At 44.3% G+C, this 27,315-nt stretch overlaps 1 protein-coding gene across 2 annotated transcripts in view; it reads left to right on the plus strand.

The window, feature by feature from the left end:
• Positions 1 to 27,315, plus strand: part of IGF1R (insulin like growth factor 1 receptor) — a 291,412-nt gene that overhangs the window by 218,392 nt on the left and 45,705 nt on the right. For both annotated transcript variants that reach the window (XM_046654424.1, XM_046654425.1), the window contains exons 3-8: positions 5,908 to 6,220; positions 9,963 to 10,111; positions 12,396 to 12,540; positions 21,303 to 21,517; positions 23,520 to 23,646; positions 24,958 to 25,196. In XM_046654424.1, coding sequence (XP_046510380.1) covers positions 5,908 to 6,220; positions 9,963 to 10,111; positions 12,396 to 12,540; positions 21,303 to 21,517; positions 23,520 to 23,646; positions 24,958 to 25,196 — 1,188 coding nt within the window. The remainder of the gene's footprint in view (positions 1 to 5,907; positions 6,221 to 9,962; positions 10,112 to 12,395; positions 12,541 to 21,302; positions 21,518 to 23,519; positions 23,647 to 24,957; positions 25,197 to 27,315) is intronic.

Raw genomic sequence — 27,315 nt, forward strand, 5'->3', positions numbered from 1 at the left:
TCAGTTGACCCAGCTGGGCCCCGTTCTGTCTTGTCCCATCCCCTCCCCGTGGTGTCTGATGGAGTCAATGCCTCTCCTGGCAGGGCAAGAGAACCACAAAATTCCTCTGGCCCATGGGTCTCACTGATGCTCTTTGGAGGCTGAGGTGCACTTTCCTGGAGTTAGCAGCAGTTCACCTTTATGCATAATGACACGTGTCCTTCTAGAAAGGCATCCCTCTTTTTATATGGAACAGCAGTGTGGCTCTTAGAGTAATCCAGAAATAACTAAGATGTCCCTCAAGTAGTCTGTCTTTTAACACAGAAGCCTGACCTTATTTGAACATCCATGAACTAGTTCTGTCCTTTAGAAATTATTTGGGATAAAACTGTTTGCGTTTTTTAACATTGTGTGGCTAAGTGGCCCCTCTTTCATTTTTTGTTCCTTGTGAAGAGATTTAGTTCTCCATCTTTTCTTCTAGCAGAGCACTTTATTATCATATGCTTTTAAAAATGGTTTTTCTGAGGTAAACATTGTTAAAGAACTTACTGGCAAGAACAAAAACAAATGTTAAAAAAAAAAAACCCTAGAAAGAATTTAATAAATAATAGGACTCCAAGGAGGGACAGAGTTGGTGTATGTGACTTTTTTCTTGTCCCGAAAAATGAAGAGAATGAGCTTTTAATGCAGTGCCTCTTTTTTTGTGTGTGGGGAAGATTGGCCCTGAGCTAACATCTGTTGCCAATCTTCCTCTTTTTGCTTGAGGAAGACTGTCGCTGAGCTAACGTCAGTGCCAATCTTCCTCTATTTTATGTGGGATACTGCCAAAGCGTGGCCTGACAAGCAGTGCAAGGTCTGCCCTTGGGATCCGAACCCCTGAGTCCTGTGCTGTCAAAGAAGGGCGTGTGGACTTAGCCACTATGCCACCAGGCTGGCCCCCAGTGCCTCATTTTTATGTGACTGTGACCCTGAACCAATCCTTTTAGTGGTAGTTGTGGGAGTGTTGTTAGCTTTTCCAAGAATTTAGATAGGCTTTTGTTTTTATTGTTGGTCATTATTATAAGAATTTCAGTGAATAGAAAGATCTCATGGGCAAAATCAATTTGCTTTTTTCCCCTGTATTTTTGTTAGTTTATAGCAGCTTTTCTTTTCCTTTTATTTTTAAAAGTAGAAATGCCTTTCATCACACTAGGTGTACTCCTTATTCGTGGAAGTCAGGCAGGAAAGAGCTTCTCTTCCTTTCTCCCATAGCTCGGTAATTGGAAATTTGGTAACTGTACTAAATTTTACATTTTGGCATTCATGTGGAGCAGCCATCCATCTGCTGGCGAGACACACTGCCCCAGGCTTTTCAAGAAATCCCTTAATAGTCCTGAACACTAATAATATTTATATACATTGAGATGAGGCAAAATTTACAGCAGGCTTCTGGGGCTGGCTCCAGGACTCTCTAATCCTGAACTTCCACGTGTTGTCTGCCTGCCTCCCAGAATCCTCTCCGATTGTGCCGCAGCCAGGGCAACACCGGCTTCCATCCCTTGAGCGGCCTCTTATTTATGGAATTTGTCTTCTAGCAGCAAGTCACCTCTCCTTTCTCCCCCTCTCCCCATCACACTCCCTGTTTATTCCCCCAGAGTATTTGCTATGTGTTTGTGCAGTTTGTATCATGTAACATAAAGGAATCCCTTGATTCGTGATTGCTTTAGGAGGAGTTGTTCTGTCTATAAAGAACATAATTTTAGGGGCTGGCTCCATGGCCGAGTGGTTAAGTTCACGTGCTCCGCTGCAGTGGCACAGGGTTTGGATTCTGGGTGTGGACATGACACCGCTCATCAGGCCACGTTGAGGCAGTGTCCCACATCCCACAACTGGAAGGACCTGCAACTAAGATATACAACTATGTACGGGGGGTTTGGGAAGATAAAGCAGAAAAAAAAAAAAAGATTGGCAACAGTTGTTAGCTCGGGTGCCAATCTTTTAAAAAAAAAAAGAACATAATTTTACCTAATTTAAGCTTTACTGAAATTCTTCCCATCACTGAAGTAGCTCCCATCACTGAAACAAAACCCTAATTCCCCAGCCTGTGTGCTACTTGTGGCAAGAACTGACTGACTATGCACTTCCTTGTAACACATCCCTTGGCAGGGCGGGGGGCAGGGGGAAGGTCTCAATGGGCTGCTACCCAGAGATGCTGTTTCCAGTGGAATGGGAGATGGAACACAAACTATATCTACAGATACTTTGTCAGGTATTTATTTTTTTCTTTCTCATACTGGAAATGCCCAACATTTGCGTTTGGGTATAACTGATTCCAAGCTAGCGCATGGGGACATTTTTCTGTTCTTTTAAATGCTAAGTTTTTAGTATTACATTAATAGCTATTTGATATTAATGTCTGATACTTGTCATTTTATATAGCATTTAATTTAAATTGTAAGTGATGAAAAGGGAGTTTTGCAAGTAAATATTGGTCCCAGTTAGTCTCTGATGATGATTGTAAGGTTCTTAATCAGTTTTCCCCTCCTCCAATCACAAAGCATGGCGGTGAAGAGCAGCCCCCAGGGACTCAGTGCTCTGAGTGGGACGTATGCTTAATACAGCTGGTTTGTGCTGACGAGCAGGACTGTGCACATGCTTTCTGCAGCCAGTTTCATTTTAACCACATGAACCTCATGGATCTATTATAGCATATAAACTTTGTAGGGACAACATAACAAGCCTGCGTGTCTCTTCTCCTCTTGCCTGATCCCTCTTATTTCAGCTCTGCCCTCTCTGGTCATCACACCCTTTGTGTTGCTGCCAGATTACCTTTCTAATATGAAAATCTGACCATGTTGCTCCCCTGCCTGAAACCTTCAGTGATGCCCATGGTCCACCAATTGGTGTAAACACCTCAGACAGGCCTTTGGTGCTTCCCTGAGCTAGCCCCCTTCTCTGTCCCAGCATCATCTGTGACTGGTCCCTGGCCTTCTTCACAGACACCCAGTCCTCCCTCCACAGTGACTCAATTGCTTCCACATGCGTTGACATGTGATTCCACCTGTGTTATTCTCTATTCCTATCCTCTTTGTCTTTTGTCTTTCAGCTCCAGCCTCAACACCACACCTCTGCTAGGCCTTCCCTGGCACCCAGGGCCCAGGGCACACCAAGCGCTTCCATTCACTCTCACACTTACCTCTGGTATATCATCCGTTCCTTGAGGACAGGGTCTGGCACATGGGTGTAGCACGCACACAATAAATAGTTGCTAAGTGGATAAATAACTGAAGGATAGATGGACTTAGGTTCTCTTGTTATTAGTTTAAAAACCTGAACTAGGGAGATGCAATTTCGTTGTTTCTTTAGATCTTGAGCCTTGAAGTTACCTCCATAATGGATATATTTGAAATTAGTCATTTAATCTATTCGATTATTAGATGTCTTTGAGTGTGAGATTTGAGGGTAGAGTGTATGTGTGCATGTGTCTGTGTGCATTTACCACAAATATCCTAGGCCTGTCAATCCAAATCAGTGTTATCTTCTTAAAGATAATCACCTTAGTAGACAATATATGTATCTCCACATTATAGGAGCTCCTACAACATATACTTTTTGGTGTGATTGGAGATAGTTAGTCTTTGTTATCTCTTGGGTAGATTGGTTTCAGAAATAGCCAGAAGTTATTGAGAGACAATTCTGGTTAACAAAAATGAGATAAACCAACAGGAATGATTTTCTTCTTGGCTTACAGATAGCTCTAAAGGTGTGTCTTATGTGGGATTAGTTCTATTGCATAAAACAAATAGCAGCACTTAAACAAAATGAAAATTTATTTCTCTCTCAAGAAGTCTAGATGTAAGCAGCCCAGGGTTAGCCTACTGGCTATATCGTCATGAGGGACCAAGTACCTTCCTCTTGCTCCATGATTCTTAATGGGCCACCTCGTGGTCCAACATGGCTGCTTGAGCTTCTTGCATTACTCCTGCACTCCAGCCAGCAAGGAGGAGAAAGAGCACGCCCCCTCTGATTCAAGGAATCTTCTAAGAAGTTGCACCCAAAAAAAGTTTTCTTTTGTCTCACTGGGTAAAACTTAGTCACTTCTAGCTACGAGAGAGGCTGGGAGACATAGGCTCTAGCTGGATGGCAAAATGCCCAGTTAAAAATCAAGTTCTATTACCAAAAACGTAAGAAGAATAAATAGTGGAAGGCAACCTATTGTCTCTGTCACAGGATGATTTCAAATGAGAAAACTGCAAAATTATTTTAAGCTTAACAGTATCACGAGAATTTGCTTTCTTCATGGGTTTCAGTATTTGTTTGAACGTCCAAGTTCTGATAACCTGTTTCTAAATTCACCTGTTTGCAGTGAAATAGGAACTCTTGGACACAACTATTTGGTGGATAAATTGGTACATACTTTCCGGAGGACAGTTTGACCCAGCAAAGTCAATTCTGGAAATTGATCCTAATGAAATAATTAAGGGCTCTCATGAAGATTGCAGTGCTGATTATAATAATAAAATGTTAGGAATAAGCAAGATGTCTAATCGTAGGAGACTGATTATAACTTACAATACACTAGACCATAGGATGCGATGCAGGTGTTAAATGACTGTGGAATTCACAGTATGTTATGCCAGAAAATGCTTTCAGAATGGCTCGACCCCTTTGCTATAGATAGTGATATGTGCATGCACATGCATAGGAAAGGATCTGGAAGGGTCCACATGAAGGTATTAATAGGCGGGTATTTGTGGGCCGCTGGACTAGATGGTCTTTATATTCCTTTTTTCTTATGTGTGATCTCTGATTTTTTTTTTTTTGAGCATGTATTTTTATTATAAGAAAAAGCAATAATAGAATCTTCACTAAAAAAGGCATGCCAGAGTCAATAATATACATATTTAAATAATTTTGTGTTGTTTTCCAATTCATGGAAAAAATAGGAAACATATAATGCAAACCAGATTTCATATTTTATTGATTTATATTTTATTTGCTGGTGAGGCTGACAGCCCCATAGTGTGAGCATTACAGCATTGTTGTGGAAATAGATGCCAGCTCATCTACTTGGGATGTGAACTGTGGATCTCTGGTTTTCAGACACTGCTTTCACTCAACTTTAGCCTAGAGAGGCTCAGAGGAGATGGTTTCTAATATCCTATGGTCCTGTGGGCTCAGAGACACTGCCCACCGATCCACTTTCTTGTCTTTGAGAATAGCCATCAGATGTAGGACTTCGCAGTGATGTCATAGGTTAGGGAGTGTGAATAAGTTAATATCATTGCTTATTTGGGGTAAGACCTTTGATATGATGCAAGCAGACACAAACGTATCTAAAACCATTTTGTAAACCTGAATGGTATCATCTTGACTATATTCTGTTTTAATCATTTTTAAAATAAACGAGCATTTCTGCACACTAAGACTATTCAAGATATTTCAGTAAGGAACACATCCGAAATGGAGAATGAACAGAGCATAATGCCTTTTAAAGTAATAATACACTGTACTGTTCGCCTTGGGCTGCTACGTTGTCATGCGCCTCAGGCAACTTTCTACTCTGGGTATTATTGCCCCCATTTTATAGAGGAGAAAAGAGAGGATCAAGGTCAAAGAAGCTAATGACTCATCCAAGATGGAATAGCCGGTAAATAGGAGAGGCTGGACTTAAAACCCTGCTCTCCAGACTCAAAATGCAGACTCAATTTTCTCCCTGCCCTGATGAAACTCTCAATATGGTCTACAGTACTGTCATTGCAGCCCTAACGTGGGATGCAGGGCCCAGTGATTTTCCGTTTGGGGATTTCGTGTGTGATTGGTTGGTTTTTGTCAGTGGAGGGATCTGGTGTTGGTGACCAGAGAATGACCAAGAAGAATGCTGGCTAGGCCCGGAGGAGGGCGTCCAGTTCCTCGAGTCTCACGGCCTTGTCCCCTCTGCCCCCACAGTGTGCCCGAGCGCGTGCGGGAAGCGGGCGTGCACCGAGAACAACGAGTGCTGCCACCCGGAGTGCCTGGGCAGCTGCAGCGCGCCTGACAACGACACGGCCTGCGTCGCCTGCCGCCACTACTTCTACGCCGGCGTCTGCGTGCCCACTTGCCCGCCCAACACCTATCGCTTTGAGGGCTGGCGCTGCGTGGACCGCGACTTCTGTGCCAACATCCCCAGCGCTGAGGGCAGCGACTCCGAGGGCTTCGTGATCCACGACGGCGAGTGCATGCAGGAGTGCCCCTCGGGGTTCATCCGCAACGGCAGTCAGAGGTCAGTCTCAGGGCCTGTCGCTCACGCAGGCGGCTTGCAGGGAGCAGAAAGGCGGGCTCTGCCAGTTGTTCCATCTGGGACCCCAGGGAGGTTAAGGGAGATGGGTCTTCTTGGAGGGCTGGCATAATTTTTCATGAGATTCTAGGAGCAATTGGCAGTTTTTGTTTGTTTTGGAAGTGTACTGACAGGACACTTGAAATTAAGGACTTGACTTGCTGACTCATGTACCCAGAGGTCACTGTCACCCCTGGTGGGGGGACACTACGACAACGATGACACTATAGATTTAGGTTTCCCTCACCCCTAGTGCTACTCAGCACTAGCCCAGTGAAGGCTTTGGGATTGCAAGAGGGAAGACAAGGCAAGCCCCTGCAGCATCCTGGAGGCAGCCAGCAGGCCTAAAGAGTCTCTTAGCACAGGCCCTGTGCCTGTACTGGCCGCTGCTGAGGGTAAGCAGTAGCTTCAAGGAACCTGCATCGTCCATCAGCACCTCCTCTCTCTCACCCCCTCCACCCTCACCCTCCCTCAGTTTCCTATGTGCTCCTCGTTTTCCTTCCTAAATGTTGAGACTTTGCTTGGGAAGCAAAGAAGTTCCTTACAGCAAATGGCACCCCTCTTTGTATGCCATCTGGACTTCCATGACATTGTCATGTTTTTGAAAAGAGAGTGCTATCATCATTACAAAATATACGGCTGTAACCCTGGGAGCAAAAGAAGACTAGAGGTGTGGAGCTGCGGTTCCATCCTCTGGAGCAGAGCAGAGAACTTTTAGGAAAGAGTAGTTCAGTTGTCACAGACCAAAAGCCTCCCTCATGGTGAGGGAGGGCCAGGGGACCCTTGCATTCCTGGGTTCTTCAAACTATTCTACAAATATAAAATGCTGTTAGGAAAGTAAACATTAATTTTGAATATAATGTGTCATTTACCTGCTTTTTGCTGCAGTCTATTTCTGTAAATGGCATCAAGTAAGTCTTTATAAAGGATATTCTTTATAATATTTGAAGATGCTACTTCTATCACAGGCTTACCTTCAAATCAAAGATGAAACTCAATTTCGTAATATTAGATGTAGAACAACTTTCTGCCCATTATAATTTCTATAACCATTGTCATAGTAAAAATTACTCTAAATACTTTAAACTGATAAATGTGTCAAGGACTCCAATGGACTGTTAAGTATACGTATTCCAACCAACATAAGTCTACCACGTTTTACTCACATTTTATTGGCAGCTGTAGACCTTAAAAGGGCTTTGCCATTGCCCTGATGTGGCTCTGCCACAGTTCCTCCTGGGGGTAGAAGGATGGGACAGCTGGTCCGTGAACTGGAGATGATACCGTCTTTGTCCTGTGGATACATTTTTCTATGATGTAGCAGGCAATGTGTTGTAGCACTGAGGGTGCAGTGCATTCAACAGTGTTATTTCTCCCCCTGCAGTGTATTCAAAGAACTGAGCTGTTATTTTTCCCTATGCAATTCTTACAGTCTGTTCAAAGCTACAGATCTGCCTTTTCCATTTTAAAATAAAATGCCATCAAGAAATAATAAATCCCCCCTCAGCCTTTAAGGCCTGTTTGACACTTACTTTAAAATATTTATTTTTTAATACTGCTTATACCCTCTCTGTATCAGAGTGCACTCCAGGAAGATTAATCTATAAACTAGTAATCAGAACATTTGCTTAGAAAAACATTTTTAAAGTGCTAGATGATTCCTAGACATTTTGACAAAGGTGTTTGGTTCAGAAATTGCTATTTGAATAAAATGTCATGGAGAACTAAGCGTCCGCTTACCTTACAACACAGAAGTTACACTCCTGGATATTTATCCCAGGAAAATGAAAACTTATGTCCACACAGAAATGCATACGCAGTTGATCAGAGTGGCTTTATTTGAAATAGCCAAAAACTGGAAATAACTCAGATGTCCCACCAGAGGTAAATGGCTCAGCAAACTGTGGCACATCCACACCATGGAATATTATTTAGCAATAAAAAGAAATAAACTATTGAAATACACAACAACTTGGATGGATCTCAAGAACATTATGCTGTGTGAAGAAAAGCCAATCTCAAAAGGTCACATACTGTATAATTCCACTTATATAACATTCTCAAAATGACAGAATTATGGAGATGGAGAACAGATTAGTGGTTATCAGGAAGGAGTTAGGAATATGGGGATGTGGTGACTGTGTGGAAGATCTTTGTGGACTAGTTCTGTATCTTGATTGCAACTGTGATTACACAGTGATAAGATGACATAGAATCATACGCATACGTTGTAGCAGTGTTTTTCCTGGATTCGATATTGCAATAGCATTATATAAGAGGTAACCATTGGGGAGAACTCGGGGAAGCTTACATGGGACCTTTCTGTACTCTTTGCAACTTTCCGTGAATCTGTAATTATTTCAAAATGAAAAGTTTTTTAAAGGGAGGATGAGGGCATTATATGGTGCGTAGGTAACTTGGAAGCAATAAAAACCAAGAATAAGGGAAGCTACTACCCATGCTAGAAATGAGAATGTTGAGTATGATGTTAGAGAAAGGAGAGATCTCCCTTTCTATGGTTGGCCCAGTTCCTTTGGAAACCTTGCCTCCCATTCTCCCAACATGAAATAGGAAAATACCAGAGAATTTTGTTTACCTATAAGCTTTTAAACAAAACAAAACCCTGCCTTTTTGCCTTAGATATGCAATGAAGTTCCAGGAAAAAAAAAGAAGGCTTTAATGAAAAGAGCTATAACTTACACTGTTTCTTTGAATGTTTTTTACTTGTCTACATGAAGTTTAAAAGATCATTCAAGAACAACAATGTAAATATAATGGCTCTCCAACTCACCATCCTATTATACACACATCCCATAATGTTGTATCATTTATTTTGTTTGGAAATCAACCCAACTTTTGATCCTTCCTCTGTGGCTCAGCAACTGGATTAGCGTTTTGTGTGCTATTTCCTAAATAATGGTAGGTAGGCAGGAATAGTGCCAGTCTCACTCACTGTCCCTCACTCTTGGTGTTTGTGGCATGTTCAGGATAGCATATGAAAAAGGAGCTCATTACTAAGTAACGGAAGTTCCTTGCTTATATTGTGTATGCAGCAAAAACAACATTTGGATCAATTTACAAGTTGCTGCAAAATGCTGTCAAGAAATAATTTCAGTTGTGCTTTAGCAAGAAAATAATGGATCTGTGCTATACTACATACCTTTCGGAGTCCCTCATTGGGTTTTCTGGGACGCTGGCTGTGGGAGTCAGACTCTTGTTAGTGGCAGAGATACTGCTGTCCCTTTGCTGCCCCTGTCCACTCTCCAGTGTCTCCTCCAGGGTGCGCCAGGCAGGGGCCACGACATCAGAGAGCAGCCCCATTCTCCTCAGGAGCCCCCAGTGCTTCCTTTCTGCCAAGCTCTTTCTCCCACATGGGACCAGCTGGCTCACCAGTCGACAGTCTATGACACACACATGCTTCAAGGATGTATCACATATTTTGTCTGGAAACAAGCAGCATGCTTTTCCCATGTAGGCACTTTTCTTCCTTTTGTTTGCAATTTGAGTGGCTTATCCTGGGTGGGCTTGGGGATGAGATACAGTGTGACCGCTTGAATGCTTCAAAACAGTTGGTTTTTATAATTTGTACTGTAAAAACAACTAGAATAAGACCATATCCTTACGATTTGTTTAATGCAAGGAGACAGTCTGATCTCTGTGTTTCTGGTTGCTTCCTTATCTCCAACAGCATGTATTGCATCCCTTGTGAAGGTCCTTGCCCCAAAGTCTGTGAGGAAGAAAAGAAAACAAAGACCATTGATTCTGTTACTTCTGCTCAAATGCTCCAAGGATGCACCATCTTCAAGGGCAATTTGCTCATTAATATCCGACGAGGCAGTAAGTATTTCATCGCCCTGGAAGAGGTGACTGGATCTCTTGGTTTCTTTTGTTGATGCTTTTCCTACCCATCCATGACTCACAACTAAAATATGGGCCTAGAAAAACAACATGGTGCGTAAGCCTCATGCTTGATGTCTCTCCTTTGAGTTTCCCTCAAAGATAAAAAACAGATTGAAAGGCAGTCTGTTTTCTAGCCATTGGCAGTGTTTATTCCTGCAGAGGGTCATCCCTCTTCTTTCTTTTAGTCGCGTCTTATGCAGGAGAGGCAGGTCCCAACACACACTAATGCCAGAAGAGACCGAGGGATCAGAGTTATGACTCAGCAGCCTCCAGCTGGAGCCAAATCCACACAGTTTTAAGTCCAAAGAGTTTTGGTTACTTCGATATATTGAGGAGACTGAGCAAAGAGAAGAGTTTAATGATATCACTTTAAAATTTTATTGTCCAAAAGAATGGTTGATCTCCAAATTTACTTCTGAGAACCAAAAAGATATAAGTAAGTGTCATCATTTATTTAGAGCTTCCGTCTCACCCCTGTAGGGTCACCATCATCTGCAGTAGATGGCGTCCCTGGTCATTGCCTTTGTGCAGGGCAGTTCCCATTGACTTATTCTGTCGTATTTTCACTTCTGGTCTTTAACTGACAAGGGCTTCTAGTCGTGGTGCCTTGAATTCTCCACCTCCAGGACCACTTGGTCAAGGTACTGGTAGTTTCATAAGGTAGAATAAATATAAGAAAACTTTGAGGTTGAAAGGAATTTTTTTCCTAAATCCTTTTGTGAAGAAATTGTTTTTACAGTTCAAGAAAAAAAAAATGACTAATTACTTTATTCTGTGAATTTACATTTCCTTAGTACTGTTTGTTAAATGAATGAGCTATATTCTCATGGTGTAGACGTGGCAGAAGCAAGTTTTTGCTTAGTTTTTCTGAATTTTTTGATAGTCCTTGTTTTTCATGACACTTTTCACCTGTTGACGACAGAGATAACTTTGTTTCCACACAGCTACCCTCATGGTATTCTGCGGTTTTATTCTTTTTGCTCTTACTAAATTTCCTAATTTTTAAAAAGATTTCCTCATTCCTAGAACATACCCTTTAAGTGCCTAAACCTTCCTTTTTTAATTTTTTTAAATCTTCTTATCCTGAAGATAAAAACTGAATCCGTGAATTAAATCATGGAGAAGTATAATTTGAGAGGGAAGTGGGACATATTCTTGCATGATAATGGAATGTGTCTTCCAATTTATGTCCAGCTCAGGAAATCAGCTGGATTCAGGGTGACAGGACGTCTCATTGGAAAGGACATTCCCAGCCTTGACTACAGGGCCTGTGTCCTGCCCCACGTTTAAGATTCATCTTCTTTTCCTTGACACATCAACAGTAGGCAAACTCTAGTCTTTACAACTTGGATTCCTCTTGGAAAACCATTAACTGGGGCCTTGCCCTCAAGGACAGTACCCTTATTCTTTTATTTTTATCAATTCAAAGCAAAATAGAACCTTTCATTAAATAAGCCTTCACAAGTCATACAGGGTAAAATCCCATTAGTTGAACCATACTCAATTTATTATAGTTTTGATGTAAGTTGAACTGAAGTTTACTATTGACTTTGAGAAAAATATAGGGTAAATAAGAGGAAAGGAAATAAACTGTTTATATATCATGTTGTTTTTACACATATATTAGCAGCTATTAGAAAATAATACATGTACCTTATAGAAAATTTAGAGATGAATTTTTAAAAAACACCTGCAGATAACCATTGTTGACATTTTGGTGTGTTTTCCCGTCTTAGTAGGATGGAACCTTTAAATATAGATCCCTGTATCTTAGGAACTAGAAATGCAGCAAAGGCAGCTCCTAACGAGACAGGGAAAATGTTGTTTATTTAGTCATGCCCTTGTACTGTGGAGGCAGCGCTGTCTGTTGACAGAGCACATTAAAAGACGTTCCCTAGATTTGTCGGCCTTTGCTAATTGGCATCTGGTATTTATGATTTTACGTTCTGTTCATCGGCCTGGGAGCAGCAGTACCGGGCCTTCTAGAAACGCACTTTCCCCTGCCTCGGGAGCTCTGTCCTGGGAGGGGTTGTTGAAAGTCAAGCCTGGGGAAGTGCATTTTTGACGGAGGACAGTGGGTCCTGTGCCAGCAGCCTGAGCATCTCAGCGGCACCTCAAAACAAGACCTGCCACCGAATCGCTCCCTACACATTTGTGAGAAAGCAAGTATGTCGCCCTTACGCTCAGTGACCACTCAGTCACACGGTCCCTCTCGCTGTAGATAACATTGCCTCGGAACTGGAGAACTTCATGGGGCTCATCGAGGTGGTGACAGGCTACGTGAAGATCCGCCATTCCCATGCCTTAGTCTCCTTGTCCTTCCTGAAAAACCTCCGCCAGATCTTAGGAGAGGAACAGCTGGAGGGGTAAGTGCTCCCCAGAGTTTATGAGCTGACATTCTCCTGTTACCAAATAAGTAGCATGCTTTTAAAATTCTACATGACTAGGTAAGAGTTCTTTCTTGTTAAAAGGAAGACAGGAAGAAGAGACAGTGTGCTGGTACCACCTGAGTGATGGCTTACCTCGGTAGAGTCTCTTGTAGTCAGGATTCTCCATCCTTGGGACGTTGCTGTTTTGGAAAACTGTGTTGTGACCCCTCAGTCAAGGGTGGCCTGTCTACTGTGGCTGGTGAAACAGCAGACAGGGATGCTGTTTGGGCTCTTTCTCCCAAGAGTGACAGGAATGGGTCTAAAATACTTAACTCTCCGTGAAATCATCATTTACATGACCCTTGTCTGCCTCAAGATACTGTACTCTCCTACATAAAAACCATTCCGTCTTTCAAAATATATCGGGATATAAGAGATTCGGAGAAGTATGGACAGTTCGTTTTGTTATAAAGAACTCTTGATTCACAAGATCGTTTTTATTGATTAGCTTATAGGATTTGTGCTATTGATAGGATTTTTGCCTTCTGCAGAAATGTGCTTTGTAATAGGGGTTTTAAAATAGCTGGAGGCTTTCCACCAGAGGATAAATAAAAGTTGGCGCTTATTGCACACACAGTTTCTTTTCAGCAGTTAGCCTGTGTGTACCGTTGCATCTGTACTTTTTTCTTCACAGTTTTCCTTTTAAATACAGCTCTTGCCTGGCTTTAAGTTAATGCTTTGAAATAAAAGGAGACATCCATGAATGAGTGGATTCCTTCTAAAGAGAATTGGGGAAATAATTTAGGAAAGAAAGAGGTGGGAAGGTCATGGGAAAGGTTGTCCTTGCGAATTATCTGCCCCAACTGGATAAAGTTACCGCAAAAGAGTTCCTTTACAGCCTCTCTGCTTTTCTCAGCCTAACTCTTGGTCAGTCTTAAATTCTTAAAATTCCATCATCTGATACAGCTCAAGAGAGAGGGCAGCTCTTCATTCCATCCTTGAAAAGCACACTGTCCTCCCCACTGGGAACACTGATCCTTTAGAAAAACTTCTTTCTTCTCGCAAATCCAAGAGGCTGCCACTACGCCCAGTCCTGGAGTGCCCCAGGTCGCTTACAAGGCAAGCCGGGGCTCCGCCAATTTGAGGTGGTGGTTATTGTTTGTTGTATTAAATTTTAAAATGAATTTTAGTGCAGTTCTTTTTTTCTCCAAGTAAGTTTGTGTTTCTGGAATCCCCAGGGTTGGTAGGCACTTTGTCTTTGGCAGATAGGTATCTGCAAGTTTTCCTGCTGCTTAAGGCTACACATTTTTCCCCAGGCTGAGCACGTGATAGACATAGAGGTGAAAGCTGAGAGGAGAGTTTAATTAATTTTTACTAGGTACTATTACATGATGTGATTCCCTTTTAGTTGTGTGTTAACTAAAAGTATTATGCGTTTAAATGTAGCTGAAAAGTAATGCCCGATTTTTATTTGCAAGAATATTTGTGATGTATTTCTCCTTATTGGGACACTTCCAAGCTCAGGTAAGCTTTGGGCCCGTGCCCTGCTATGAGTGTTTTAGATGGTGAGGGGGGGCGAATGGGCCTCAGGTTGTCACAACCTGCTGCTGATCAATAGCCCTTGTGGCTCTGAGGTTGCTGGCCTTCCAGCCTTTTATTCCTGCGTGCTGCTTCTTGGAGGCTCTGTCTTGAGCTAGGGTGCTTAATAATCTTGTCTCTTGAAGGGAATTGAGTTCTTTCCCCTGCCTTCCTCACCCATAACCAAAAAGGTGTAGGTCATCCTTGCTTGTGGTGAACTCCCCCACAACTATCTTTGTAGCAGGTATGACCAGCAGCAACATCTCAGTTCTTTATTTCTCCTCCTCAGATTTAGGAAGAGAGTTAGGTCCAGCCCCTTCACCTGCTGCCCTCGCTCCTGCAAGAAGGGAAGAGTCAGGGGGAGGAAGAGAAGAACAAAATATGATAAATAGATAAATGCCGAGAGGGCAAAGCAGAACTTGCAAGGTGCCCCAAGGGAAAGAAAAGGAACGTGCCATGGGCATGAAAAAGAGTCAGATATCTGATTAAGAAGATCAAACCGGCTTCTGAGAAGAGGTGGCATTTGAGATGGGCCTGGAAGGGTTTCCGGAAACAGTCAGAAAGAAGAGGGTGAAGAAAGGCAGTTCAGGGTAGGGCGGCAGGAGCAAAGACAACGAGTTTGGGCATCCTGGGACCTGTTTGGCAAATAATTCTGGAAAGGTAGGTGGTATTAGAATTACGTAAGGTGTTATGCACCCAGGTGTGGAGGTTATAATTTAGGTAGGCAGTAGCACGTATTCAAGGCTTCTGAGTTAGAGGAGTGTTAACCTAGCTGTCTGGAAATTTAATTTCTGAACATTCCATTTCTGCGTGCTTTTGATTGAAGCCAAGATAACCTCTATCCCAGTGGTTCCCAAACTTTGCTATGCCTTAGAAAATCCTGATTCCCAAGTTGCACCCTGTCCCTATTCAATCAGAATGTTTGGGGTGGGATCCGGGTATCAGTGCTTTCCTACAGATTCTGAGGGACTTTCAGTGCACAGCAAAGATTGGAAACCGCTTCTCTATCTCGTTATTTCTTCTCATCTGCATATCCCCAAAGCATTTCGATTTTTTTCGTGTCACACTGTTGCCTCAAAGTACTATTTTTTGAACTTCTCATAGCCAGTGAGAACATAAATAAGCACTTTCGTTTGGTTCAATAGGATGGAAGTTTTGATGGAGAGCCGAAAAAGTCATCGTGTAGAGATCCTTCATATCCAACTAGCTTGGCTTTCCAAACTGGAACTGACATCTGCCTCCAGAAGTCTCCCGAGCAGCTCAGACCACTGGGTCAAGTCAGGAATATGAAATTCAAGCACTTTACCTAGAGCAGAGCTCTTAGAACTCACAGAGAGCCTCTTTGCTCTTACATCAATCATCGTGAGCCAATTTTATAATCTGATTTCCAGGCTAACAACAGATAGAGGCCAAACCACATCAGAACAGACAGCAGGGTAGTCAGTTGCTGGAGAACGGGGCTCAGACAGCATTGGTTTGTCCAGAAGAACTCAGACAGCCAGGGTTTTCTTGAGGGCATCACTCAACTCTGTTAATGTGATGCGTTTCTAGAGTAATAACTTTAAACATTAAGAACACCAAGGTTCTTCTGCTATTTAAGAAGGAAGCAGATTTTGTAATACACGTGCAAAATTTCTATAAAATGGCTCATTTTTAAGGCCTTGAATAAGAATATTTCTGATATCTGCAAATGCTCTTATTTGGACAACCTTATTTTTGACGTCATCAGCTAAATCAGGAGTTAAAATTTCAGATTTTTTGGTGCCACCAAGGAAAAGGTCTGAAAAGAATAAAAGTAGGTGAAAGTGGTGGGTTGTAAGAATTGAAATTCTTGGCTGCATTGAGGTATCTCTATGCTCATGTCCCCACCGCTTGACTTTGCAACACTCAGGGTTTCATTCTGCCTTTGCAGCTTTACGATTAGGTGCAACAGGGTTGTGCTTGAACACTTCTCTGGGACTTTTAAAAAATATACATTTGACCATGTGACTCAGCAGTTCTAGGCTCTACCCAGTGTCTACCCGAGAGAAATAAAAACGTGCCTACACAAGACTTGTGTGTGAATGTTCATAGCAGTATTATTCATGATAGCCCCTCCCCCCAAAAAACCCACTGGAAACAATCCAAATGTCCATCAACAGATGAATGGATAACAAAATGTGGCACAATGGAATACTGCTCAACAATAATGTAACAACATGGACGAACCTCAAAAATATTAGGCTAAGTGAAAGAGCTGGACACAAAAGGCTATGCATTGTATGATTCCATTAATATGTAACTTCGAGAAAAGGCAAAACTATGGAGATAGAAAGTAGATCAGTGAGGGCTGGCGATGGGATGGGAGATTGACCACCATCGGGAATGAGAGAAGTTTGACATGATGGAAGTGTTCTGAAACTGCATAGTGGTGATCGTTGGACAGCTGTATAAATTTACTGAAGCGCAGAACTGTACACTTATAATGGTTAATTCTTTGGTAGGTAAATTATCAGACCCGGTGGTCTAGTGGTTAAGATTCAGTGTTCTCACTGCCATGGCCTGGGTTTGTTTCCTGGTCAGGGAACCACACCACTCGTCTGTCAGTTGTCACACTGTGGTGGCTGCATGTGGCTATGATGCTGAAAGCTATACCACTGGTATTTCAAATATCAGCAGGGTCACCCATGGTGGATAGGTTTCAGCAGAGCTTCCAGACTAAGACAGACTTGGAAGAAGGACCTGGCTGCCTTCTTCTGCCCATGAAAACCCTGTGAGTAACAGCAGAGCATTGTCTGATAGAGTGCCAGAAGGTGAGAGAATGGCACAAAAAGACCAGGCAGGGTTCTGCTCTGCTATACACAGGGTCACCAGGAGTCGGAATCAACTCGATGGCACTAACAGCAAAATTATACCTCAGTAAAGCTACTTTAAAAACACTCAAAGAGGAAACATTTTCCGAGTATCTGGTACCTAGTGTTACTTAAATATAAAGTCCCCCCTTGCTGAGCCCCCAAGGTTGGTGTAAATATTGGATTTGGGGAAAACTGGATGTGGTGTAAAGCAGCCCATTGCAGATGGGTTAAAAGCAGCATCTGTGAAAAGGCCAAGTCCTGTATCAGTTACAGATTGCTCGGATGCTGGAGAAGGCCCCCATGTGCTGGGTTCTGATGCCCCCTAGAGACAACCGGAAAGAGGCCATGGTTCTCCTCTGCGAAGTGAAAGGGAATGATCGGTTGTGTATTTGCAGACTTTGTGTGTATGTGTGTGAGGAAGATTGGCCCTGAGCTAATATCGGTTGCCAATCTTCCTCTGTTGGCTTGAAGAAGATTGTCGCTGAGCTAACATCTGTGCCAGTCTTCCTCTATTTTACGTGGGATGCTGCCATAGCGTGGGCTGACAAGCAGTGCTAGGTCCACACCCAGGATCCAAACCCATAAATCCTGGGCCACTGAAGCTGAGCACGCGAACTTAATCACTATGCCAGCGGGCCAGCCCCTGCAGATTTTTTTTTTCAATTTATCAGCAAGGGCTGGAAAGCGGGGAATGTCCCTTCCTACCTCCACAGGCTGGAGACCTCACCCTCAGGCCCATTTGACCCAGCCTGGGAGAAGCCTAATAAATACTTTGCCTAGAGTTGTTGCTTAGTAAGTGGTGGAGGTGACAGTCAGATCCTGATCTTTGAATTCCCAAATGCAGTGCTCTGAACCTTGGATGCCAGGCTGTCTTCTAAGTACCACATCAATCCCCAATGCTTTTGCCTTCCTTTGCTTCCTGATCCTTCTTGCTGTTCATCAGAGCAGGCAGGAAGGTGGTGGTGTTGATAATTCAGAGGTAAGACGGCCCCAAGACTGGAGCCATAAATAAAACAGTTGAGTGTATAATATATGCCAGGCATTTAGAATATCAGTACAGATAGTATATAGATGTCCTCAAGGAGATAACCAACCACTCCCAGCCTGCCTCCATTGGTATGCATTTTGGCTGATGGGGCCTACGCAAGTACAACACAAACATTTTTTGCAACATTAGAAGGCTGGGTGCCACGATTCCAATATCTATAAAACCCAGGCACCATGGAGCCTACGTAAGCTTTATAAAAATAAACGAATAACTTAATTTTTTAAAATACTCTTTGAATGGAAATGCAGTAAGCTTAGAAACAATTAGAAAATCACATTTACCGAGTGATTGGCATAAATAGCCATTTCCTTTAGGAAACAATGAAAACCTAAGCGTGTGTGTGTGTGTGTGTGTGTGTGTGTGTGTGTGTGTGTTGAAGATGTGCAGACAAGTCTCTGTCTTCTGCCATCTCTTAATTCTCACCTAATCATAGGAGGAATTTGAGGGGAGCCAGGCCCCAAGCTGGGGTTGGAAAAACAAGAGCAGTATTGACAGGCAGCTCATGAATGGCTTGATTATTATTTTGACGAGGGTTTTATTTTTATCTTTCTGTTGCTTACACAGGCTCCATAACGCCTGGGTTTTATTGATATTGGTATCCTGGCTCCAGGCCTTCTCAGTGTTGTAAAAATGTTTGTGTTTACTGTAAAAAGATAATCTTGCTTTTCAAAGTGATTAATCACATACACAGAATTTCAGTATGCCTGCCATTCATTTGTCACATTCCTGATTTATAATTCATGCTTCCTCCCCTGGAGAGAAGTGTGTTTTGTTCAGGAGGTATTTTCAGTACAGTTCTGTGCCCTGCTAGCGAAATTAGTTTACCAAAAAGAAGCCTCATCCTGGGTTGAGACAGAAGTTTGGCCTGGTTAATTGGCCCTTACTCCCAGCCCAGAAGTTTCTGCACCGACAAAGAGATTTTGTCCTGTGTGGCCAGCTCAGGAACCTGAGCAGCTAGACCCATTGGGGTGAGTACTGATGCTGCAGAATGTCCTTCAGTTTTGGAAATATTCCATGGGCAAGAAGGGGCCTATAATAGGAGACATCTATTTCCACCTGTAAACCCTCCTTCAGTTGTACAACTGCACGAATCCTTCTGCCTTCTGGCGTCACCTGCAGCCTGGCAGCGAGGGAGAGTAGACGTGGGTGGGGACTGTCCTGAGGGCTGGCAGATCTCACCTTGCCATCTCTCAGTGCTTCCTGCCTGCACACGTGGCCTTGTGTTGCCTATTTGACGTCTAGATTCATTTGGGCAGTGTTTTACATTCCTTTTCCAGTAGATGTATGTGTTAGGGAATAAGCTCTTACTGAAAGGAAAGGATTGTTGACTTGCAGGTTTTTGCCACTTGCTTTGGTGGCTGTGAATGTGTCAAGAGGCCTCAAGGTGGGTTTGTGAGGAGCCTGGCTTGGTTTCAGAGGCACCGCCTTTGGACACACTTGGCTCACTGAACCCCTGTGCAGGCAGGGCTCCCATCCCCAACAGCCAAGCATGTGTGAACGGGGTCCAGTGCTCGCCGAGGGGTTGGGCTTCAGGCTGGTGGGGCAGATTCCACCTCAGCTCTGTACCTCCTCCTGGGCATTAGGGTCTTGGACTCTTAAAGCCGACAGGGAGCTCAGATGACACCTCTTCATGCCCCTTTTTGTCCTGCGAGTGAGTAAATGGGGCTACAGAAAGCACTAAGTGACCTGCCTATGGCCAAGCAGCTCATTAATGGCATTTCTTGTCCTGGCTCCCCGTCTCGAACTTCCTTCCGTCTGAACTCCCTTGTGAATTCCCAGGGAAATGTGAAGTGTCTGCTTGGCAGCGTTGTAACCATCACTTCTGCTTTGCTCTAAATGAATGAGACTCAGGCTGAGGACTGACCAGGCGTGTAGAGGTCCTGGTGTGGGTGTAAGGGAAGACGCTAACCAGGTGCAGAGAGGTGCCTGATGGACACAGCCCCCAGGGCAGAGGAGGGCTTCCAGCTTCTGTTTTGTCCTGGCTACCCTGGCTCTGGAAGGAGGCCAGGGATCCTTTCTTCTCTGCTGTTTGCGTGTTGGATCCGTGAGTAGATCTTAGAAATAACTCAGAGTGCTACACCAATTCCTAGACTCAGTTTTGTGTAAAGTGCTTGAGTGAGCTCCAGAAAGAAACTGAGGCTGAGGAGCAGGAGGGGAGAGGAAGGATTCGAGGTCCGTGGGAAGCAGACCTTTCAGCACGGAGGTCTCAGGTGGGCAGCCATGGCCCTGTCTGCCTGGTTTCCTGGGGGACCTGTAGAAAACGGTGTACTGCAAGGATCTTTCTCCAGACCCCCAAGCTATAGCTGTCTGCTCACTGCCTCCCCAGGTATGGGTTTCTCTCCAGGTAGCCAGAGGTCGCTGCTGCCAATGCTGGCTGCCCTTTCATCATTCCTTCAGTGGGCAGCTGGGTCTGCTGCTTCTGTGTCCATCCGCTAGGGGCAAGACCCACATCTGACTTGGTCGGCTTTGGACCTCCAGCCCCTCATTGGTGCTCAGCATCTGTTAGACCAGAGCTTCTCCAAGTGTGCTCGCAGTACCAGCAGTGTCAGCATCACCTGGGCGCTGGTTAGAAATGCAGATTCTCAGCCCACCCAGACCTACTAAGCAGAAACTCTGGGGATGGGGCTCAGCGCTCTGAAAACAAGCTTTGTACACTTTGCACACTAAACTTGTGTTGGACACTGAGTCGCTGTTGCCTGGATGGGTGGCCCTGGAGGACTGCCCATCAGGGGCCATTTTTCCTACCCCACCTTCTGCAGGGACTGAGGCTGGGGCTTTTCAGGGTGGGGTGAATCTGGCGGAGGGATTCACCACCACCAAGTCTGTCTCCCTGTCCCATTATATGCTGCTGCTGGCAGATGGGATTTACCCCCAAGGATAGCGGGAGACTTTTCTACAGCAAATCTGTAAGCTGTTCCAGTTGAGTAGCAGAGCATGTCTGCTCTCCCATGGACTGATTTCAGGCGCATTGTACATACTCTGCTCTGAGAGAAATAACCAAAGGCATTTCTAGGGGATGATTTGAGTAACATCCTCCACTGTGAGAAGCATTATTTATTGGTAATAGAGATCATTAATTAGCACCTTATCGATTTCAGTATATTGTCCTTGAATCATACTCTTGCCATTGTTAACAGTAACTATCCATTCTCATATACCATTAATAACTAAGTCTCTCATTGGCAAAGGCACTGTATTCTGGAGGCACATGAAGAGAGGACCTGAGGGGGGGTGGCCAGCAGACTGGGGTGGGTGATGGAAGAAGGCAGAGGTGCTGATGCGGATCTTTGTGCTTCTAGGAATTACTCCTTCTACGTCCTCGACAACCAGAACTTACAGCAGCTGTGGGACTGGGACCACCGCAACCTGACCATCAAAGCTGGGAAAATGTACTTCGCTTTCAATCCCAAATTGTGTGTCTCCGAAATTTACCGCATGGAGGAAGTGACGGGGACTAAAGGGCGCCAGAGCAAAGGGGACATCAACACCAGGAACAACGGAGAGAGAGCCTCCTGTGAGTGAACCCAAGGGTCCTCATCAAGTGACCCTCCGCCGATCTAGAGCGTGGTTTCTGTTTGCGGCCCCCTCCTTGTTTTACTTGGAGGGACACAAGGCCTCCTTGACCAACACTTTGCTCTTACATGTGTATCTTCAAAGGCAATAGTGGGAAGATCCATGACAGATTCGTGTTTGTAAACTTCCCTTAGCGTCTATATACTATTTATAAATAGGTTCTTACTCAGGATTTAAAGGAGGGCTTACAAAATGCAAAAAGTTAAATGTCTTTTTACACACAGGTGTACAGTCAGAGTACTTTTCAGGGAAGGGTTTCCTTCCAGGCCTGGGGGAAGTGAGTTCGGCCCTCCCTTTCCCACAGAGTGGAGGGGAGGCCTGAGAGCAGAAGGGGCTCAGCTATGAGCCCAGCCCCCGTGGCTGCGAGTCCTTCTCCCTAGCTCAGCCTCCTCCTTGCTCCTACCACATCATGAAAAAGATGGAGAGAGCCTGCCTCCCTGAATTGATACTGCGTTTTAAATTTAGAACAAGATAATTATAATCTCACACTGGTTAGACGACTTTTACTTTGAGGTCTTATATCTGAGATACAACAGTGCGTTTTTCGTCTAACCCTGTATATAGAACTGCTTTTAAAAATGTCGGTTTCTGTTTGGCAGGGTGGGGTTATAAAAGTAAATTGTCTCTCCATCATGGGCTTTTAATAAAGGGAAAGTATTAGAAAAAAATGGAGTAATTTACATGATCAAGGATGATTTGCAGACATGCACACGCACACACACACTCACACACTCACAGGCACAGTAGGGGGAGGATAGCCATTTGACTTTGGTTTGTTTCCCTGCTGTCTGGGGCTGTCCGGCAGACACTCACATTGCTCAGAAAGAGTTTTTAGAGGGGAGAACCCGACGCAGAGCTGGAGAGCATGTTCACAGCCAGTGCCTTCTCCCTCGCGGTCTGCGCCGCGGCCCCTGCTGCACTCCCTGCTCAAACCGCAGCAGACACGGATGTGTCGGAGCATTTTCAAAGCATTCTCCTCCTTAGAGTCAGCCAGGCTGACCTGTCAGACTATGAGTACAGTAGCCATTTATTTTCCCTTGAAAACAAAATCATGTTTTCTCTCTAAATAACACTTTAGCAGGAACTGCAACATTTCTCCGATCTCAGTCCAGCACATTTTGCCCACAGACTTCCAGTTTTTAACTGCCTTTAGCTTCTCTGCTTCACCTACTGCGTGCACATTGGGATTCAGGCAAATAAGAGGGAAAGGACAATTCGTAGGAGACTTTCGCTTTCCATGTGGGGAGGCAGCCATCAGTTCTTCCCTGGTTCTCAATGCAGTTTGAATCCAGTCAGAGGAGCAAGAGGGGGCTCGTGGCAGTGTCCCCTCACCAGCGAAGGCTTACTTCCCTCAGAGCGCAGAAGCCCTCACCACATGAATTGTCTTGTCCGTGCTGGTTCATTCCCCATTGTACGTCAGTGCTAGTCATGCCTGTGTCCTTCCAGTTTGATCCCAAGCTGAGACTAGGGAAAGTTCCGCTCTGTGGCAGCCTGGTCTGTTACCTGTCCTTGGTGGTTGCACAAGGGCAGGCAGATATCCACAACTGCAGAAAGGTGCCATGATACCTAAGAAGGTTCCGCCTGGTGTAAAGGTCTACTCTCACCTTCTTTGGTCCTCTCGTTAGCCCTCGTCTTAGGGATCCGCAGAAAGATAAGGCTACCTTGTTCAGTTAAGCGGTCCTTCTCCATGTAAAGAATCACCCACAGGTTCACGTCCAGTGCACCCAAGTGCACTAAAACAAAGGAGCGAGCCCCTTGGAGCTCCACATAGTAGTGTTTGAGTCCTTAGTAGGATAAGAAAGCCACTGAGAAGTCTGGAAGGGGAATTAGCGTGCACAGCCAGCTTTGGAGAAGAGGGAAATAGTGCAGGACAAGCAACTTCTCAGACATATGGAGGAAAAGAACGTTGATCTCTGTCACTCACTGTGCGCCCCTGTGCCCAGGTGAGAGTGATGTCCTGCACTTCACCTCCACCACCACGTGGAAGAATCGCATCATCATAACCTGGCATCGCTACCGGCCCCCTGACTACAGGGACCTCATCAGCTTCACCGTCTACTACAAAGAGGCGTGAGTTTCTGTGCTTGGTGACACGCTTCTGTTGGCAGGGCTGTGGGTGGGGAGGTCTCTGTTTCATCCTCATCGCCTCCCTTGGCTGTCATGTGATGTCCATCACCACCAGTGCCAGCTACAAAGGGGGAAATGGCTCCCCTTGAAGCGATGACTGGACAGGTCCAGCATCTCACTCATGTCCCTCTATACATGGGCCCCTCCCAGGGTGTGGCCCTCTGCTCTAGGTCATGAGCCCTCCAGACAAGGAAGGAGACAATGGAGAGACTGACCTTCATGTCTTGAACCTTTCGTGATTTCTCATAAAATCTACTGGGGGCTTTTCTGGAGCCTTCCGATGACATTCGCCTGCCTAAGCAGCCATGACTTACTCCTCCAGAGGGCAGCTCTTCTTAGTCTCCACCTCCTTCCTCTGCCTCCTGTATCCAGGTGGTTCTCCCAGTCTACTCAGTCACCCTCCTTACCCCGTAGGTCTCTTTCCTGGGAGCTTGGCTTCCCCAGAGCTGGAACCAGAGCCACCAGTGACAGCAGCTGATACCCTTTCTCCTGCTGGACCTGGGGCCCAGGGAAGGGTCCTAGTGATGAAAATAGTGGGGCTCAGGATTATTAGGCATTCAGTGTTCCTGTATATGGGGGTCACTCATGGTCTTCCATCACGCTGACCGGGACGGATATGTTAATGTCTGTTTCAGAAGCCAGCGGCTGTCCAGCCCTTTCATCTGACAGTTACAGAATTCCTGACCATCCATGCATCTGTGCAAAATACTCTCTTCTCTCTGATAGTCCTACATTACCATTTGGCAATGTCGGCTAGTCATTTCACCAAGGAGTTGATGCTAGTTTCTCAGACAATCTGGAAACTAAATATTTGAAGATACTTAAGTAATCAGAATTGTTTGTGAGCAAATTAGATTTTGGAAGCTATATTTTAGAAGTTGTTTTTCTGTAACAAAGTCATTTTTCTCCAAAAGTTATCCTTTATCAATAGCTGGATGTTTGCATTAAATGACTGCTTGTTTTTTCTTAATGGTGAAGAGAGGAAAATAGAGTTTGCGTATATTTTTAAGGAGCAGTGTTTTCAATCCCAGTAACTATAGAACTTACTCTTTCTGGGGCAGAGTATTCAATTACATACGTAACTGTGGTCCAGTTGCTTAATTTTATTCTTCTATAAAAATCTAATTGATCATTTGTTTTATTTAGAATTCCCATTATAGAAAGTGTGATGTGCTAGGCCCCTGGGGAAGGTTTCTGGGAACTTTGATGTCAGGGCCCTAAAACATTCTCTGAGCTTTATCGATTGTCTTTCAGACCCTTTAAAAACGTCACAGAGTATGATGGGCAGGATGCCTGTGGCTCCAACAGCTGGAACATGGTGGATGTGGACCTCCCTCCCAACAAGGACGTCGAGCCTGGCATTCTACTGCACGGGCTGAAGCCCTGGACGCAGTACGCCGTTTACGTCAAGGCCGTGACTCTCACCATGGTAGAGAACGACCACATTCGTGGGGCCAAGAGTGAAATCTTGTACATTCGCACCAATGCTTCAGGTATCCCCACACCGCCCCGCCATCCCATACTTCCTCATGAGCTCACTGTTTTTACTTATTACAAGATGTAGTCATAGGGCTCACAGTGAATGTGCCTATTGTCTCTCTCTGTCCTGGGCCAGTCTGTCTTTTGTCTGTCTTGTCAGTTTATAGTACCATATCACATTCTTTTTCCCACTGCCAATACCCTAGGCTCTTCCGGCCCATTTTCTGGACTTGGTACCATCTTCCATCGTCTGTCTGTCTGTCTGCCTGGGCCAATGGGCCTCACGCTCTCTGCCTTTTAAATGTCCTCCAGGGTCCTAGGTGGGTTTGGTTGGAAGGTCCAGCTAGGATACAGCCCCCTATGGCTGCCCTTCTGGTTTATTTTGATAGTTGAACATCTGGGAACTGAAAACATGCTGATTGGTGTTCCCGTTACCTCACATGGCTCATTGGTTTTCCATCTTAGTTCTGTAGCAGCTTGGGTTCCAAGGAGGTCAACAAAAGTTGGAACATGTCCGACAGTATTTGGTGGACATTCAGAGTATTCACTGATGAAAGTGTTCCTCCTTCTCCTCTATCTTCATCTTCTAAACCACCTCATTTCTCAACTCCAGAATCTGGAGCTAATGAAAGGAAACATTTTGTATATTTTCCAAGTATATAAAAACCAGTTTAGAAGTAGGAAAATGCACGTCATTTTTAAACACACCGATAAACATTTTTGGTTGATGGCCGCTGTTAGAACAGGTAGGCTGTTTTAAAATAGCTATAAGCTAGCACGAAATAAGTTTAAATGACAGAGGGTGAGGAGAAAGTGCTGGTGGAGAAAACCTTTTGCTTGTGCACTCCTGCTTCCTCCTCCCCTCCCATGCTCCGGCTCCATGATCCTGTGAGTGGCCACGATTATGTCACTGACCATAAAGTGTTTATAGAAATAAATCTGGCACAGGCTTCTGATCCTGGATGTGGGGTGGTGTAGCAGAGGCTCAAAGGCAACAAAATAAGTTGTTCTTCCTAAAATTTGGAAGTAACGCTTCCCAGCAATTTACTGTAGCCAGTTCAGGAAAAATGAGAATCTTACCCTATTATGACAAATTCTTAAGAAACCTTTTGCCTTCCCCAAAGATAGAAAACAAAGCACTGTACAAATTGAGTCAGTATACCATGTTTTGGTCCCTGTCTTTACAAGTGGTGGGAACAAAGGATAACTTGGTCCTTTGCCTCTGCTTGTTTGTGACACTTACCACTGAAACATCCAGGGGTAACCTGTTTGTTTCTGAAAGACTTATTTTTGGAAACCTGGAAGTGGCCGAGCATCTAGTGGTTATGTTTCCCCTGAAAAGGCTAGCATTAGTTACGACTTTTCCCCTAAAGTGTCATTCCTTACAGGTGTTCAGAAGTTTGTGTATAATATTATGTACCTTAAAGCACCCTTAACCTGTTCACCCCCTTGAAATTTTAAAAGCGGCTTGGATGACCATGTTGCTTAGGCGACATACAGTGGAGGTGTCCCTTGCACTTTGGAAAACCCACCAAAATTGGTGTTTTCTTGTGAGCCCAATGAGAGTAAGATTTCAGTGGTCCTGGGATGCATTTTCCCTTTATATATAGATCAGCTCTGGGTTTGGGGTTGGGGGCGGGTGCAGTAGTAAATAAAGCTTGACCAGATTACTTACCAGTAAGTGAAGCTTTGCCTGTAAATCAATATTCTTTTGCTGGTAACAGAGTCCTTTGCTTGAAATTTGAGTTTTTAAACTGCATTTGATAGTTGTGTCTCTGTCGTTCCATTGACGCGTGACTGTAGAATTGTAGACTTCCAGGCCTTTTACACTGCCTTTTCCTCCAAGCCCACTTACACACATGTGCACGGGCACACACACACATGCACACACGCTCCAGCTCCTTTTTAACTTGCTCCTTTTTAACTTCCTCCTTGCATTTTGATTTCTTGCCATTTTTTATCAGAGATTCAAAATTCTCAGGTGAAATGCAAGTCAGTTTTACCAGTTGCTAAAACTACCGACGTTGAACATTTTGGAGAATGGCAGTTGTAATAAATGAGAAAAGTCAAGTGTTTGAATTGGCTGTAGGTTTTAAGTCCTCCGTTCTAACATTGGTGTGCCCCCACAACCTT

This window comes from Equus quagga, chromosome 2 (assembly GCF_021613505.1).
Source record: "Equus quagga isolate Etosha38 chromosome 2, UCLA_HA_Equagga_1.0, whole genome shotgun sequence".
Classification (NCBI taxonomy): Eukaryota; Metazoa; Chordata; class Mammalia; order Perissodactyla; family Equidae; genus Equus; species Equus quagga.